General features: G+C 45.2%; 1 protein-coding gene and 1 long non-coding RNA gene across 5 annotated transcripts in view; both read left to right on the top strand.

Moving 5' to 3' along the window:
* The window catches only part of FLRT2 (fibronectin leucine rich transmembrane protein 2), a 135,190-nt gene extending 130,259 nt beyond the window's left edge, over positions 1–4,931 (top strand). For all 4 annotated transcript variants that reach the window (XM_033951418.1, XM_033951421.1, XM_033951419.1 and 1 more), the window contains exon 2: positions 951–4,931. In XM_033951418.1, the coding sequence (XP_033807309.1) occupies positions 1,374–3,356 (1,983 nt within the window). In that variant the 5' untranslated portion in view covers positions 951–1,373 and the 3' untranslated portion in view covers positions 3,357–4,931. The remainder of the gene's footprint in view (positions 1–950) is intronic.
* Positions 4,932–5,054: 123 nt separating this feature from the next.
* On the top strand, positions 5,055–11,953 carry LOC117363533. Its single transcript, XR_004540088.1, has 2 exons — positions 5,055–7,855; positions 8,463–11,953. It is a non-coding gene; the product is annotated as an uncharacterized LOC117363533 (long non-coding RNA).
* The last annotated feature ends 399 nt before the right edge of the window (positions 11,954–12,352 follow it).

The following is a 12,352-nucleotide window of genomic DNA, read 5'->3' as shown; positions in this document are numbered from 1 at the left end:
CCTCTCCTCCCCCTGCCACTTCGGGGTTCAAGCCTCCTCTGGACGCATGGCTGGCGGGGATGCCCAAGTCCCATCAGCCAAAGAGATTCTCTTCTGAAGCCTTGCTTTATGCTGCCTGAACAGTGAGGAACTCTGCTGATCCTGGTACTTCCGCACATGCTCATTTCATTCATTTTAACCGAGTATGAACGGCAGTGCCAGACTAGAGCACTCTGCAAAGTTCCTCACTGCTCAGGCAACAGGAGGCCGGCTCCAGCAGAGAATCTCTTTGGCTAGTAGAGCTCGGGCACCCTACCAGCAAAGCTATGATACATTAGAGAGAGGGGAGAGGAACAGATGAAAGGCATGGTCCCTCCAGTCCACCTCTGAGGGCCCCCATCCCCCCCAAAAAAAACATCGAGTTCTGGTTATGCCCCTGCAAAGGACATGGCAAAATCTTTTGAAATACATTTGAAACAGAGAGATTTTGGAAAACTCTGGTTGTTTTTTCAGGGTTGTGGGAGTTATGTTGATTCAAGCGGTATCTAGATTTATTATAATGTGAGCTGATTGAGGAGCAATCTTTAATGACCGTGTTGAAAAATAAACGTGCCGTATTGATTTATATCGGCAAAATGAAAACTGGCACCATCGAATAAATGACGGTGGATTTCTCTGGTCGTATTATAAAAATGCAGCGTGAACAAATGTTCTTGTGTTACACCAACCCCCCCCCCTCTTCTACCAAGCTGTGCGGTAACGGCCCCGAAGCCCATAGAGATTTAAAGGGCTTCGGGGCTGTTGCCGCGCGGCAGCCGTTAGCACGGCTTTGTAGAAGAAGGGGGGGTAAGAGTATAAATATTTTGAAACACAGGATTTGAAGCGTGCTGTCAGCATACTTTTCATTAAATGCTTTTCGTTAAAATACAGTAGCAGAATATTAAAAGCATCCTTTTTTTCTTTTGAAACAGGCGCATCAAGCCGAGCACAAAACGGATGAGAGCCTTACAAAGTGACAGAAGAGTCTACAAAGAGGCACTGCTGCTCCAGTTCCAGTTGACTCCAGTTCCAGTTGACTCTTAGTAACTTGAAATTGCTTCTTGCCGGCTGAGAAGGCTAACCTATTAATCAGAATTTCACTCCTCATGGATGAAAGCAGCAAAGCGTGCAATCCTGGATAATGAGACTACAGTTTTTCTATCAAGGGCACAAGATAGGCCATTAGAAAAGGATTATTTTACCTTAGGCCTAAAGGAGTTTATTTCTCACCGCCAAGTTGCTCATAAATATAACAAAACTAGATTCATCCGTTGGGTTTTTGCTATCTGCTTTTTTGTTTCTCCATTTACCTGCAGTGCTTTCATTTCATTTTTATATTTTTTTGACAGTTGGAAATGGGCCTTTGGATTAGAATGTGGTCCCAAAACTGGGATTCTCTGCTGAAATCATGGGTTCTCTTTTATTTGGGATTCTATCTGCAGATCTCCAAAACGATGGCATGTCCCACTGTATGCCGATGTGACCGAAACTTTGTTTATTGTAATGAGCGAAGCTTGACCTCCGTGCCTCTTGGGATACCGGAGGGCGTAACCGTGCTCTACCTCCATAATAACCAAATTAATAATGCTGGATTTCCCACAGAGCTGCACAATGTTCAGTCTGTGCATACAGTCTACTTGTATGGCAATCAGCTGGATGAATTCCCCATGAATCTTCCCAAGAATGTCAGAGTGCTTCATCTCCAGGAAAATAACATTCAGACTATTTCAAGAGTAGCCCTGGCGCAGCTTTTGAAACTAGAAGAACTGCATCTTGATGACAACTCCATTTCAACTGTTGGGGTTGAAGATGGGGCTTTTCGGGAAGCTGTTAGCCTCAAACTGTTGTTCCTGTCCAAAAATCACTTGAGCAGTGTTCCAGTTGGACTTCCAGTAGACTTACAAGAGTTGCGATTGGATGAGAACCGTATTGCCACAATTTCCAGTCAAGCTTTCCAGAATCTCACAAGTTTAGAACGTTTAATTTTGGATGGTAATCTTCTCACCAATAAAGGCATATCTGATGGCACATTCAGTCACCTACCCAAACTTAAGGAGTTCTCAATGGTGCGGAATTCTCTAACCACCCCTCCTACTGATCTCCAAGGTACACACTTACTAAAACTCAACCTACAAGACAACCAGATCACCAACATACCTGTGACAGCCTTTTCAAATCTCCACAAGTTGGAGCGCCTGGATATTTCCAACAATCAGCTTCGAATGTTGACACCAGGGGTATTTGACAGTCTCACCAACTTGAAACAACTTACTGCAAGGAATAATCCTTGGTATTGTGACTGCAGCATTAAGTGGGTCACTGAGTGGCTGAAATCTCTTCCTGCAGCCATCAATGTTCGAGCTTTTATGTGCCAAGGACCAGACCAGGTTAGAGGAATGGCCGTCAGGGAGCTCAATGTGAATATGCTATCGTGTCCCACTACCACTCCTGGTTTGCCACCTGTCACTCAAGCCCCTGCTACAACTATCCCTACCACATATGTTCCTATGGTATTAGTTCCTATACCTAGTATCAAATATACTTCCACAACACCCATTGCATCCATAACTCCCACTGTGCCTGACAAGGAGGTCATCCAGAAGGCGACACCTCCCACTGGTGAACGAATCCAACTCTTTATCCATTTTGTGAATGACACACATATCCAGGTTAGCTGGCTGCCTCTTGCTTCTGTGATGGCCTACAAGCTCACTTGGGTTAAAATGGGCCACAGCCTGGTAGAAGGAATTATTAAAGAACGCATAGTGAGAGGTGAGATGGAACATTTAGTAAATCTAGAACCGAAGTCCACCTATCAGATTTGTTTGGCCCCATGGGAGACTTCTAGTAACTACCAAGCACGAGGAGATATTGTTTGCTCAGAGGCCACAACCAAAGCCTCCCTTACAAATAATGGCAGCAACACAGCTTCCAGCCATGAGCAAACGACTACTCAAAGCGTAGGCTCCCCCTTTTTATTAGCAGGGCTAATTGGGGGAGCAGTGATCATTGTACTAGTTGTTCTGCTCAGTATCTTCTGTTGGCACATGCACAAAAAGGGTCGTTCCACCTCCCAGAAGTGGAAATATAATCGTGGTCGCCGGAAAGATGACTACTGCGAGGCAGGCACCAAGAAGGACAACTCCATCCTGGAGATGACGGAGACCAGCTTTCAGATTGTCTCCTTAAATAATGACCAGCTCCTTAAAGGAGATTTCAGACTGCAGCCCATTTACACCCCAAATGGGGGTATTAATTACTCAGACTGTCACATCCCCAATAACCTGAGATACTGCAAAAACAGCAGTGTCTCGGATTTGGAACACTGTCATACGTGATAGTAATGGGATGGGAGAGCAAAGCAAATAAAGAGAACTCGACTTTCAAGAGGAACCTTACATTTGATAAATGTTGCTCAGATACGTTTGTGCATCTGAAATACTCTGTAATTTATACGACGTACTATATAATGGAATTTTAAAAAAAAAGTGCTATCTTTTCTATTCCCAGTTAATTGCAAATGGTTTTGTAACTCTTTGCTTTTTAAATCTTTAAAAAAAATATATATTGCTGAAGTACTGTACAGGGTTGTACGATAAGAACCCATTGCCATGGTCAAAGAAGAGACACAAAACATTGTCCTTACCGTTTTAACCACTTTGCTGTTGAAATCAACAGGGCCGGCTGCTGAAAAGTTGGGCATTCCCTCTGGTGATCCTTGAGCTGCTCAGGAGTTTGGGATCCCCATTACAGTAGGAAAAAAAAAATTGTAATGTTATAGCAGGCATCTGCAAATTGTCATCAAAGTCTCAACGGAATATCCAACTTATTAGCAGTAAATGGGTGTGCCTTTCATTCTCACAGAGAGTCAAGGTATTTAGGAACACCAGTAATAGAACTGGGTGCACTGGTTGAAAATAGAAGGCCTGCCTTACGCTATGAAACAGTTGGGGATTTTTATTTTTTTTTTTAGGTCTGGTTTGCATCTTTGGAAAGGCGATAAGCATCTCTCAGAGGTCATGTTCTGCTTTTATTTTATTTTTTTACTTTTATCATGTGCGATTGTGGGATTTGGCTGGGGGGTTTTTTCCCCTGCTTTTAGTCCTTTCTCACTAGCATCGAGGGTGCCATTCATTTCACTGTGCTTTTTAAAGCCCTACGTAGGAAACATTTTCACAGAGTCGCAACAGGATCTGGGTATGAGAGATTTCGTTCCATTTTGGTAATGGAAATAAAGCATTGAACATTAAACCCAACTATGGGAGAAATCCTTTCCTAATTAAGCCTCGTCTGTTAGATCGCTGCCTCATAACTGTAATAGGGAGCTGATTTCAAAGAAAAAGCCGGACTGCATTTTCCATTTAGGATTGGTTCTATAACTCATTTCTCCAGTCTTGTGTTACGTCCAATTGCCTGTCAACACAGGGAGGATATTAGAAATGTGTTAGCATCTGCGGGTAAATATTTGGATGCCTTCCTGCTGGAGGTTCAATTTCTGTATAATTTACAGAACTAGCTTTGGTCATTGTTGCATCTTTGTGCGCTTTATAAGATATACATATAGAGGGAAATTCTATAAACAGCGACTGAACTTAAGCGCCTATGTTAATTGAAAAACACTGTTTAAAATTGCAAAAAAATCCCATTAAAGCACCTACTGGGACCTAAATAAAAGGCGTTGGAATTGTGCCCATGTAGGCGCTTTGTGGCGCTTAATGCCACTATGGGCGTGGCTAATGCCAGAAACGCCTACAGAGGTGTGATTCACATGAAAGACAGGCTCTGGAAATGTAAGTAAAGAGTTTTCTGGGCCTACACGTCCAGAGCCTATCTTTCCCGGAGGCACGATTCTCTATATCAGGGGTAGGGAACTCCGGTCCTCGAGAGCCGTATTCCAGTCGGGTTTTCAGGATTTCTCCAAAGAATATGCATGAGATCTATTTGCATGCACTGCTTTCAATGCATATTCATTGGGGAAATCCTGAAAACCCGACTGGACTATGGCTCTCGAGGACCGGAGTTCCCTACCCCTGCTCTATATGGTGCCATTGCATGACTGACATGTGACCGGCACCATATAGAGCAGACATGGGCAACTCCAGTCCTCGAGTGCCGGAATCCAATCGGGGTTTCAGGATTCCCCCAATGAATATGCTTTGAAAGCAGTGCATGCAAATAGATCTCATGCATATTCATTGGGGAAATCCTGAAAACCCGATTGGATTCCGGCCCGCGAGGACCGGAGTTGCCCGTGTCTGGTATAGAGAGTCCGGACCCTAGGGATTTATATTCAAAACACCCCGAAATTCAGTCGGTGAAGGATAGCACTTTTTTTGACCATCGCCAGTTACTAAAACCGGAAATTGAATGCCGTGCTCTGTGCAGGCTTCGGCGCTGAATTTCTAGTTTTTTTTAAAAAAGCCAGTTAGTTAGCCCATGGCTGGTTAAGTCAATAGTCTGACTTAAGCAGCCCTGGGCTAGTGTATAAAGATAGGATGGCTGCTTACGCACTAAATACGGCTCTGAATATTGGGAGCTTGCCAGATTCTGCCCCTGAAACACCCCTGGAAAGTCCCTGATGTAGACTGGCCATTTTCAACAGCACTAACTGGTGAATAACCTCCCCCTCCCCCCCCCCACACACACACTTGTATCAAGCTGCACTGCCAAGCAGCACAAGAAACAGGCTGAGCCACCTATATTATTCATGTGGGTGGCTCGATGTTTACCTTGCACTGCTTGGCAGTGAAGCTTGATAAGGGGGGGGGGGAAGAAGTGCTGCTGAAAATGACTGGATAGTCGCATACAAGCACGTTACCTGGTCGGCGGCTGTATATGGCTAGTTAACTTGCTTTGAATATTGGCTGTCCAGTTAAAACCCCGCCTAGCTGGCCATTCCCTGGTCGTGCCACCATCTAGTTGATATTCCCTCTGACATCCAAAGCATTAACTGGTTAAATTAGGGGCAGTCTGCAGGCAGAATGTGGGCGGAGCCAGAACCTATCTGGTTATTGGTGATATTCACACTATTACCTGCTTAAGGGGCCTTTCACTATAGGTTATTAAACCCTAAGGTACAGTTAGCATACATTTTAAAACATTTTGTAGTAATTTGTCTGTTGCACATACTAATCATGCCTAATTAAGTTTTATGTCAGGGAATGGGCATGCTCCTGTTATCTAGCTAGCATGCTCTGATTAGTATGTGCTAAAAGGATAACGGGGACTTAACATAGGAGCTCTTAGCGCCCCTCCCCCCCCCCCCCAATAGGAGGCAGGAGATGCTGTTCAATTAATATTTTGCAAGTCCCAGAGGCTAATGGAAAAATTAATTTGAGACCTGCCCCCCCCCCCAAAAAAAAAGTCAAATTTAAAATACTGCACCTTAAATATGATCTTAGCGCATGGGAAAATCCCACATTAAAACACGCTAAGCCCAAATTTTCCCATGTTCTACTAAAAAGGCCTCTAAGTGAGCTAACAGACTGTCCTAACTTTAACCACCAGGCAAACTGTGCATCGCCCAGGAAACTGGCCGGTAGTGCGTTACCTTCTGGATTGCTGGACTAACTTGGATATTGAGTACTGGAAGCCGGCAGGGTAGGATTAAAGCATGGGCTAGGGCCCAAATATTTAGGAGGGGCCCTCTCAAATCAGCCCTGGCATGTTATCTGCTGCCACAGAGAAGAGAATCGGGAGGGCGCAGAGCCATTGTTCACCACAGAGGTCTGTCTATTCTTCCTCACTCCCTGTGTACTGCCTTCTAGCCAGCAGGGGCGGCAGCGAGCAAGGCCTTTTCTCTGCTGTTTCCTCCTCTGCCAGTTTTCCTCTGTAGTCAGAATCATGCAAGGCTCCATTTGTGGGAGCTTTCAAATTTATTTAAATTACAGTGAGGGGCCCCAACATATCTGTTTGCCTAGGGCCCACCAAAGAGTTAATCCTGCCCTGGAAGCCGGTATTTAGAGTTAACTGAACCCAAAGCCACCAAGCTACTTACTGCTGCGGCCTGAATAAGGGACCCCACGAGGACCAATTCCGCCCTCATTCTCCTTCTTCTCATCTCCTGGGCGCTGCTGTATAAACGCAGGTGATATGCTCTCCTTGTCTCACCTGATAAAAAGTGCATGCACTAGGGCAAGTCTGAATAGCCCACAGTGTTTTGCAGTGCGTGCATTGGTAGCTGAATTACACTGTGCTCAGCTTTCAAAGAGAAGCAGTGTTCTCAGTCAAAACATGTGCCTGCCCAAACTGCCTCCGTCCTTTGCACCCACGAGTGGGGGAGGAGGGAAGCTTTGTGCATGCATTTGAGAACGAGAACGACCACTTCCATGAGAACACCTCTCCTAGGATTGCCGCAGTTGTCTGGGCCTTGCCTGAGTCTATTTCAGCCATCAGGCTGCGGCTTTCTTCAGCATATGCTGAAATGTTGGCTCCACTTACTCGGGTGCGGCAAAGCCCGGACAATGGCAACAATCATGACACTAGCTGTAGCACTAGGGTTACCAGATTTTTTGTCTTCAAAAACAGAGGATGCGTGGCCTTGCCCCCTTCTGCGCCCGACCCTGCCCACGCCCCACACAAACCTCATCTCCTCGAGGCCACGTGCATATGTGTGTTGTCATCACGTCGCAGCCACGCGTGCACAAAGGCCCTACAGATGCAGCCCCGAGCTCAATGCTTTTCAAAAACGGAATGAGCTGCTGGGATTTGAAAACCCATCGGGACACCTTAGATAGTCCTCTAAAAAGAAGACATGGCAGGGTAAAAGCGGACATTGGTAACCCTATGTAAGACCAACCAGGGCCACAGGAAAAGAGTCTAAAACAAGAGAGGTAAAGTTTAACCCTTTCAGGACCAAGGGACCTATTTGTCCCATAACTTTAAAATCCTATACATTTTGATTGGGATAGTCTACAGTTCTAAATTTGATAGAAACATAGAAACATAGAAAGATGACGGCAGATAAGGGCCATAGCCCATCAAGTCTGCCCACACTATTTACCCACCCTCTTAAATCTACTGACCCCCTAAAGAATAATTGTAATTATAATGTCACTCTACTGACCCGCTCATTCAGTCCTAGTGACCCTATCCCTTGGCATGACCTCGTAGGGATCCCACATAGGTATCCCATTTGTTCTTGAAGTCTGAGATGCTGCGTGCCTCGACCACCTGCACTGGAAGCTCGTTCCAATGTACGGATTCCATAGGATACTGCCTTTATGTAAACAAACTGGTTCCGACATTCATTCATTAGCGTCGTTGCCAGATTGACGAGAAGATTCACTTGCCACACTGTCCATAAGCCAGAAGTGTGATTTTTTAAATAAAAATAATGATATTTCACAAAAAAAATCAATTTTTTGGCATCTGCAAGCCCTTTTTACCATAAAAATGTCGTCAAAACCACAAAAATTGGCCTACGATCCTTATGGTCCTGAAAGGGTTAAGAAGGAACAGCAGTCATCTTTTGCCTGAGTACCTGCATATAAGTGTATGTCAACCCTTTTGGTTGTACTCGCAGAAAGGTGGTATATCAAATTCACAATCCTTGAATACTTGATTATGTGACTGTTTGGGATGTCATCTTTTCAAAGAAAACATAGTAGATGATGGCAGATAAAGACCCGAATGGTCCATCCAGTCTGCCCAACCTGATTCAATTTAAATTTTTCTTCTTCTTCGTTGTGGATATCTTTGGTGTCCACAAAGCCACCAGTGAGCTCTTTGCAAATAGTGCTTTTGCATTTGAAGTGAAAAGCTACATTTCTCTTCAGTGGCGTAGTGAGAGCGAGAGGCGCCCCTTCCCCTATCGCGCCTGCCACGTGGTCAACAACGTGCTCCTCGCGACCCCGTCGGCTCTCCCTCTGATATTACTTCCTATGCGCAGTGCCCAGAAGTGACATCATTGGGAGAACCGACAGGGTCAAGAAGGGCATGTTGTTACCCAACGCAAACAATTTATTCAAATAGAGGAAAGGGGGGGGGGGAACGTGTGCATGTAGAGGAGGAGGGGTGTTGCACCCCCACCAACATGGCGCCTGGGGAGGATTGCCCCCTCGCCCTCCCCCCACCCCCATTACTGTGCCACTCTTTCTCTTTCCTTCTGGATCTGGAAGCATGCAAGAGCCTGGATTTAGTGCAAGTTGATGCAACCATCTTGAGTCGGCATTGTACTTTCCACCACTGCTTAAGCATGGGCGCTAAGCTGTGCAACATCATACCCTCTCCTCTCCATCTCTCTTGTCCCCACTAACTTATTTGGTGATTTAGTTTGTCATTCTCTCTTTGCCTGGCTGAGGGAAATGAGCGAGAAGCAAACAACTTGCATGAGAAGATAAGTAGAACAACTCAATGTAAGAAAATAATATTCTAATATCCAGGATCTCCATACTCATGACATTCTTGATTGCCATGCCTAAAAGGCAACCAACCTATAGTTTTTCTTCTTTGGATAGTATTTCACAATCTTTGTTAGCAATGACCGTTTTGTAAAGCAGCTTAATTTGTCGTCATATTATTAGAAACTCAAAACTCCACTTTGATACATGCGTTCGATTTCTGATGAAGCAACTTTTTGATTTTGAAGAACATTCCTCACTCTAGAACAGGTGTAGACAACCATGGTCCTCAAGGGCCGCAACCCAGTCAGGCTTTATGGATTTTCCCTATGAATATGCAGGAGATCTATTTGCGTACAATGCCTCCGTTATATGCATGTAGATCTCGCGCATCTTCACTGGGGAAATCTTGAAAACTCAATTAGGTGGTGGCCCTCAAGGATTGAGGTGGCGTAACCCATGCTCTAGGACATATCGCTTAAGATCAGGGGGGGGAGGGTTTCCCCTCATGGTTGGACATGTAATTATTTTCACTTCCAATTGTTTATATAAAGTTGGCAAGTGATCCGAATCCATGCCATGAACAGAAGGATGGCGCACGGTACGTAGTTGTTGTAACATGCAATGACGTAGAGAGGGTGAGAGGCACCTGAGGCGGTGGTGCTCCTCCCCACCCTCTTCTCCACTCTCCACTTCCACATGCTCCTTCCTCACACCACTCATGCGCGCCGATTCCCTTCCCCCATACCTGTAACGTTCCTGGCGCCAGCAGCAACTCCCAAGCTGCTGTCACTCCAGCGTCGGCTCTCCCTCTGACAGCACTTCCTAGGCACGGGTCCAGGATGTGACGTCGGAGGACGAGCAGACGCTGGGGCGACAGCAGGTTGGGGGTTTCTGCTCCAGCCAGTAACGTTGCAGAGGTATGGGGGAAGGCAAGTGGCAGGCATGTGTGGCAGTGGGGGGGGGAAGGAGCAAGTGTGTGGGGGGGGGCAGAGAGTAGGCCGGGTACCCCCGCCCTCCCCTTTCCTATGCCACTGATAACATGGAACAGACAAAATGTAAACATGGACAGCGACAGGCTGATCTCATCACGCCACCGTACAACCACGAAGAAAATGGTGGGCGAGCCCGTATATTACTTCGCTAGGACGACGGCTGATTTTAAACAGCTGTCCTTGTCAGTTATCTGTCTTTCTTTTCTTAGCTCACGTGAATTGCTTTCCACAAAGTGTAACGTTTTTAAACTGTAAAAAATCTCTCCGTAGAGTTTTATTTCATCCAATCTCATTTCTTTTAAAACTAAGCGCTATAGGATCCTTCGTGCTTGCTCTGAAGTAAAAAGAGCAAGGGTGTCAAAGGTTACATATAAAGAAATACAAACTATTTTATGCCATTTCCAGGGGCCACAGCGAGAGCCACATATCACTAAAAAAAAAGAAAGAGAAGCTGAAATTGGTTCTGGTGTTAGCCTCTGGTTTTTGGTTAACTATTTGTTTCTTCCTGCTTGGTTTGGGTTCAAATTTGCACTCCATTACAGCCTGTTTTGCCTGAACCACCACCTTTGTGAAATGTAACCAATAGGAAGTCATGTTCCAGCGGGCAGGGGGAAAGGTTGCGACCACTTATCTAGATTCTAGAACAATCATGCAAGTGGTCATAATTATGCCCGGTCCTTAAAAATGATATTTTGGGACATGACACTGGTTGGATGAATTTTGAAAAATTTGAGACTGAAGAAGACTTGGAGGGCCTGACGAGTCTCGCTTAAACATGAACGGGAGGGGGGGGAGAGGCAGTTTTGCTCTGCTAAGACCTGGCAATGTTATGTGCTTTCAGGAAATCAGTTCATGTGTGGGCTACTCGTGCAAACGTTCTGCCCAGTAGATCATGTTTTCGTGAAGACCTGGCCTGAAATATCTTTGTAATAGGCTAAGGTCTCTTTGATGGCAATTGGTTCCCTCAAATTTTTGAATAACCATCATTTGCTTCGGTTCTCACACTGTTGAAAGCGTATCGGGCGTTTTCAAAGGGCTACGTGAACAGGAAATGAGTCGACGAGAAACGTATGAGAAGTGTTATGTTTTAAGTCTGTCTATCTCCTTGCAACCGACAATCTTTTCTTTTGCATTAGAGTATAGGGGTGTACAAGGTTTAAAAGATGTTTTGTTTTCGGAGATTATTCCTGATTTTCAGGGGGGGAGGGGGTTCATTTTAGTAAATCTACACATATTAAATCGTTTTTACATGTGCAAATCGATTTTATATACGAAATGCATAGGTTTACGTGTGGGTAATCGATTTTGCATGCACTTTTTTTTTTTTCAGACAGCCAAACTGCAAACTCATGAATCCACACCCCCTATCCGAACAAGACAGTTCCCTAGAAGACTTCTGCTATTAAACGTCGAATCATTACCGACATACGGTGTTTGTTACCTTTTCAGTCTATTAAAGCATAAAAAAAACCAGGGAGGCAGATCTCGGCTTCAGCAGTGAAGTGGTTAATCTGTTCCATCTGATTCTTTGTTTATAGCAGTTCTTTGCTCTAACTTATAACACAAAAAAAACATTAAAGTTTTACTTTAAGAAAGCGACTGGAGGTTTGTGTTATTTTTTTTTTTTAACTCATCGTGGCTTGCTTTTCAGCAGAGGCAAAAACCCAGGCAAACACAGCCCCCCCCCCCCCCCCCCCCGACCTCGTCGGGGCACAGCCGCTGGGTCACCCGTACAAAGGAGGCCGCAGAGACGTCGGATCTTGCAGCCTAAGCAGCCTTCTCAAGGTCACCTTGAAGCAACGGAGTGGAACAGGCGCTTGGGAAGATTTATGGGTGAGGTCCAGCAGACACAGCTGCGGGCTTAGCAGCTGGCTTCGGGTCATTGGGAACTGGCCGGACTGATTCTTGCTTTTTTTTTCATTCATTCATTCAGCTAGACAAATCCAGGACTGCTTTAATCTTGTCTCTGCCATGCATCTATTAGCAACAGTTGCTCCC

The sequence above is a fragment of the Geotrypetes seraphini genome, chromosome 7 (genome assembly GCF_902459505.1).
Source record: "Geotrypetes seraphini chromosome 7, aGeoSer1.1, whole genome shotgun sequence".
In the NCBI taxonomy this organism is placed as follows: Eukaryota; Metazoa; Chordata; class Amphibia; order Gymnophiona; family Dermophiidae; genus Geotrypetes; species Geotrypetes seraphini.
The sequence above is the reverse complement of the archived record's forward strand: the minus strand, read 5'-3'. Positions and strand labels throughout refer to the sequence as shown.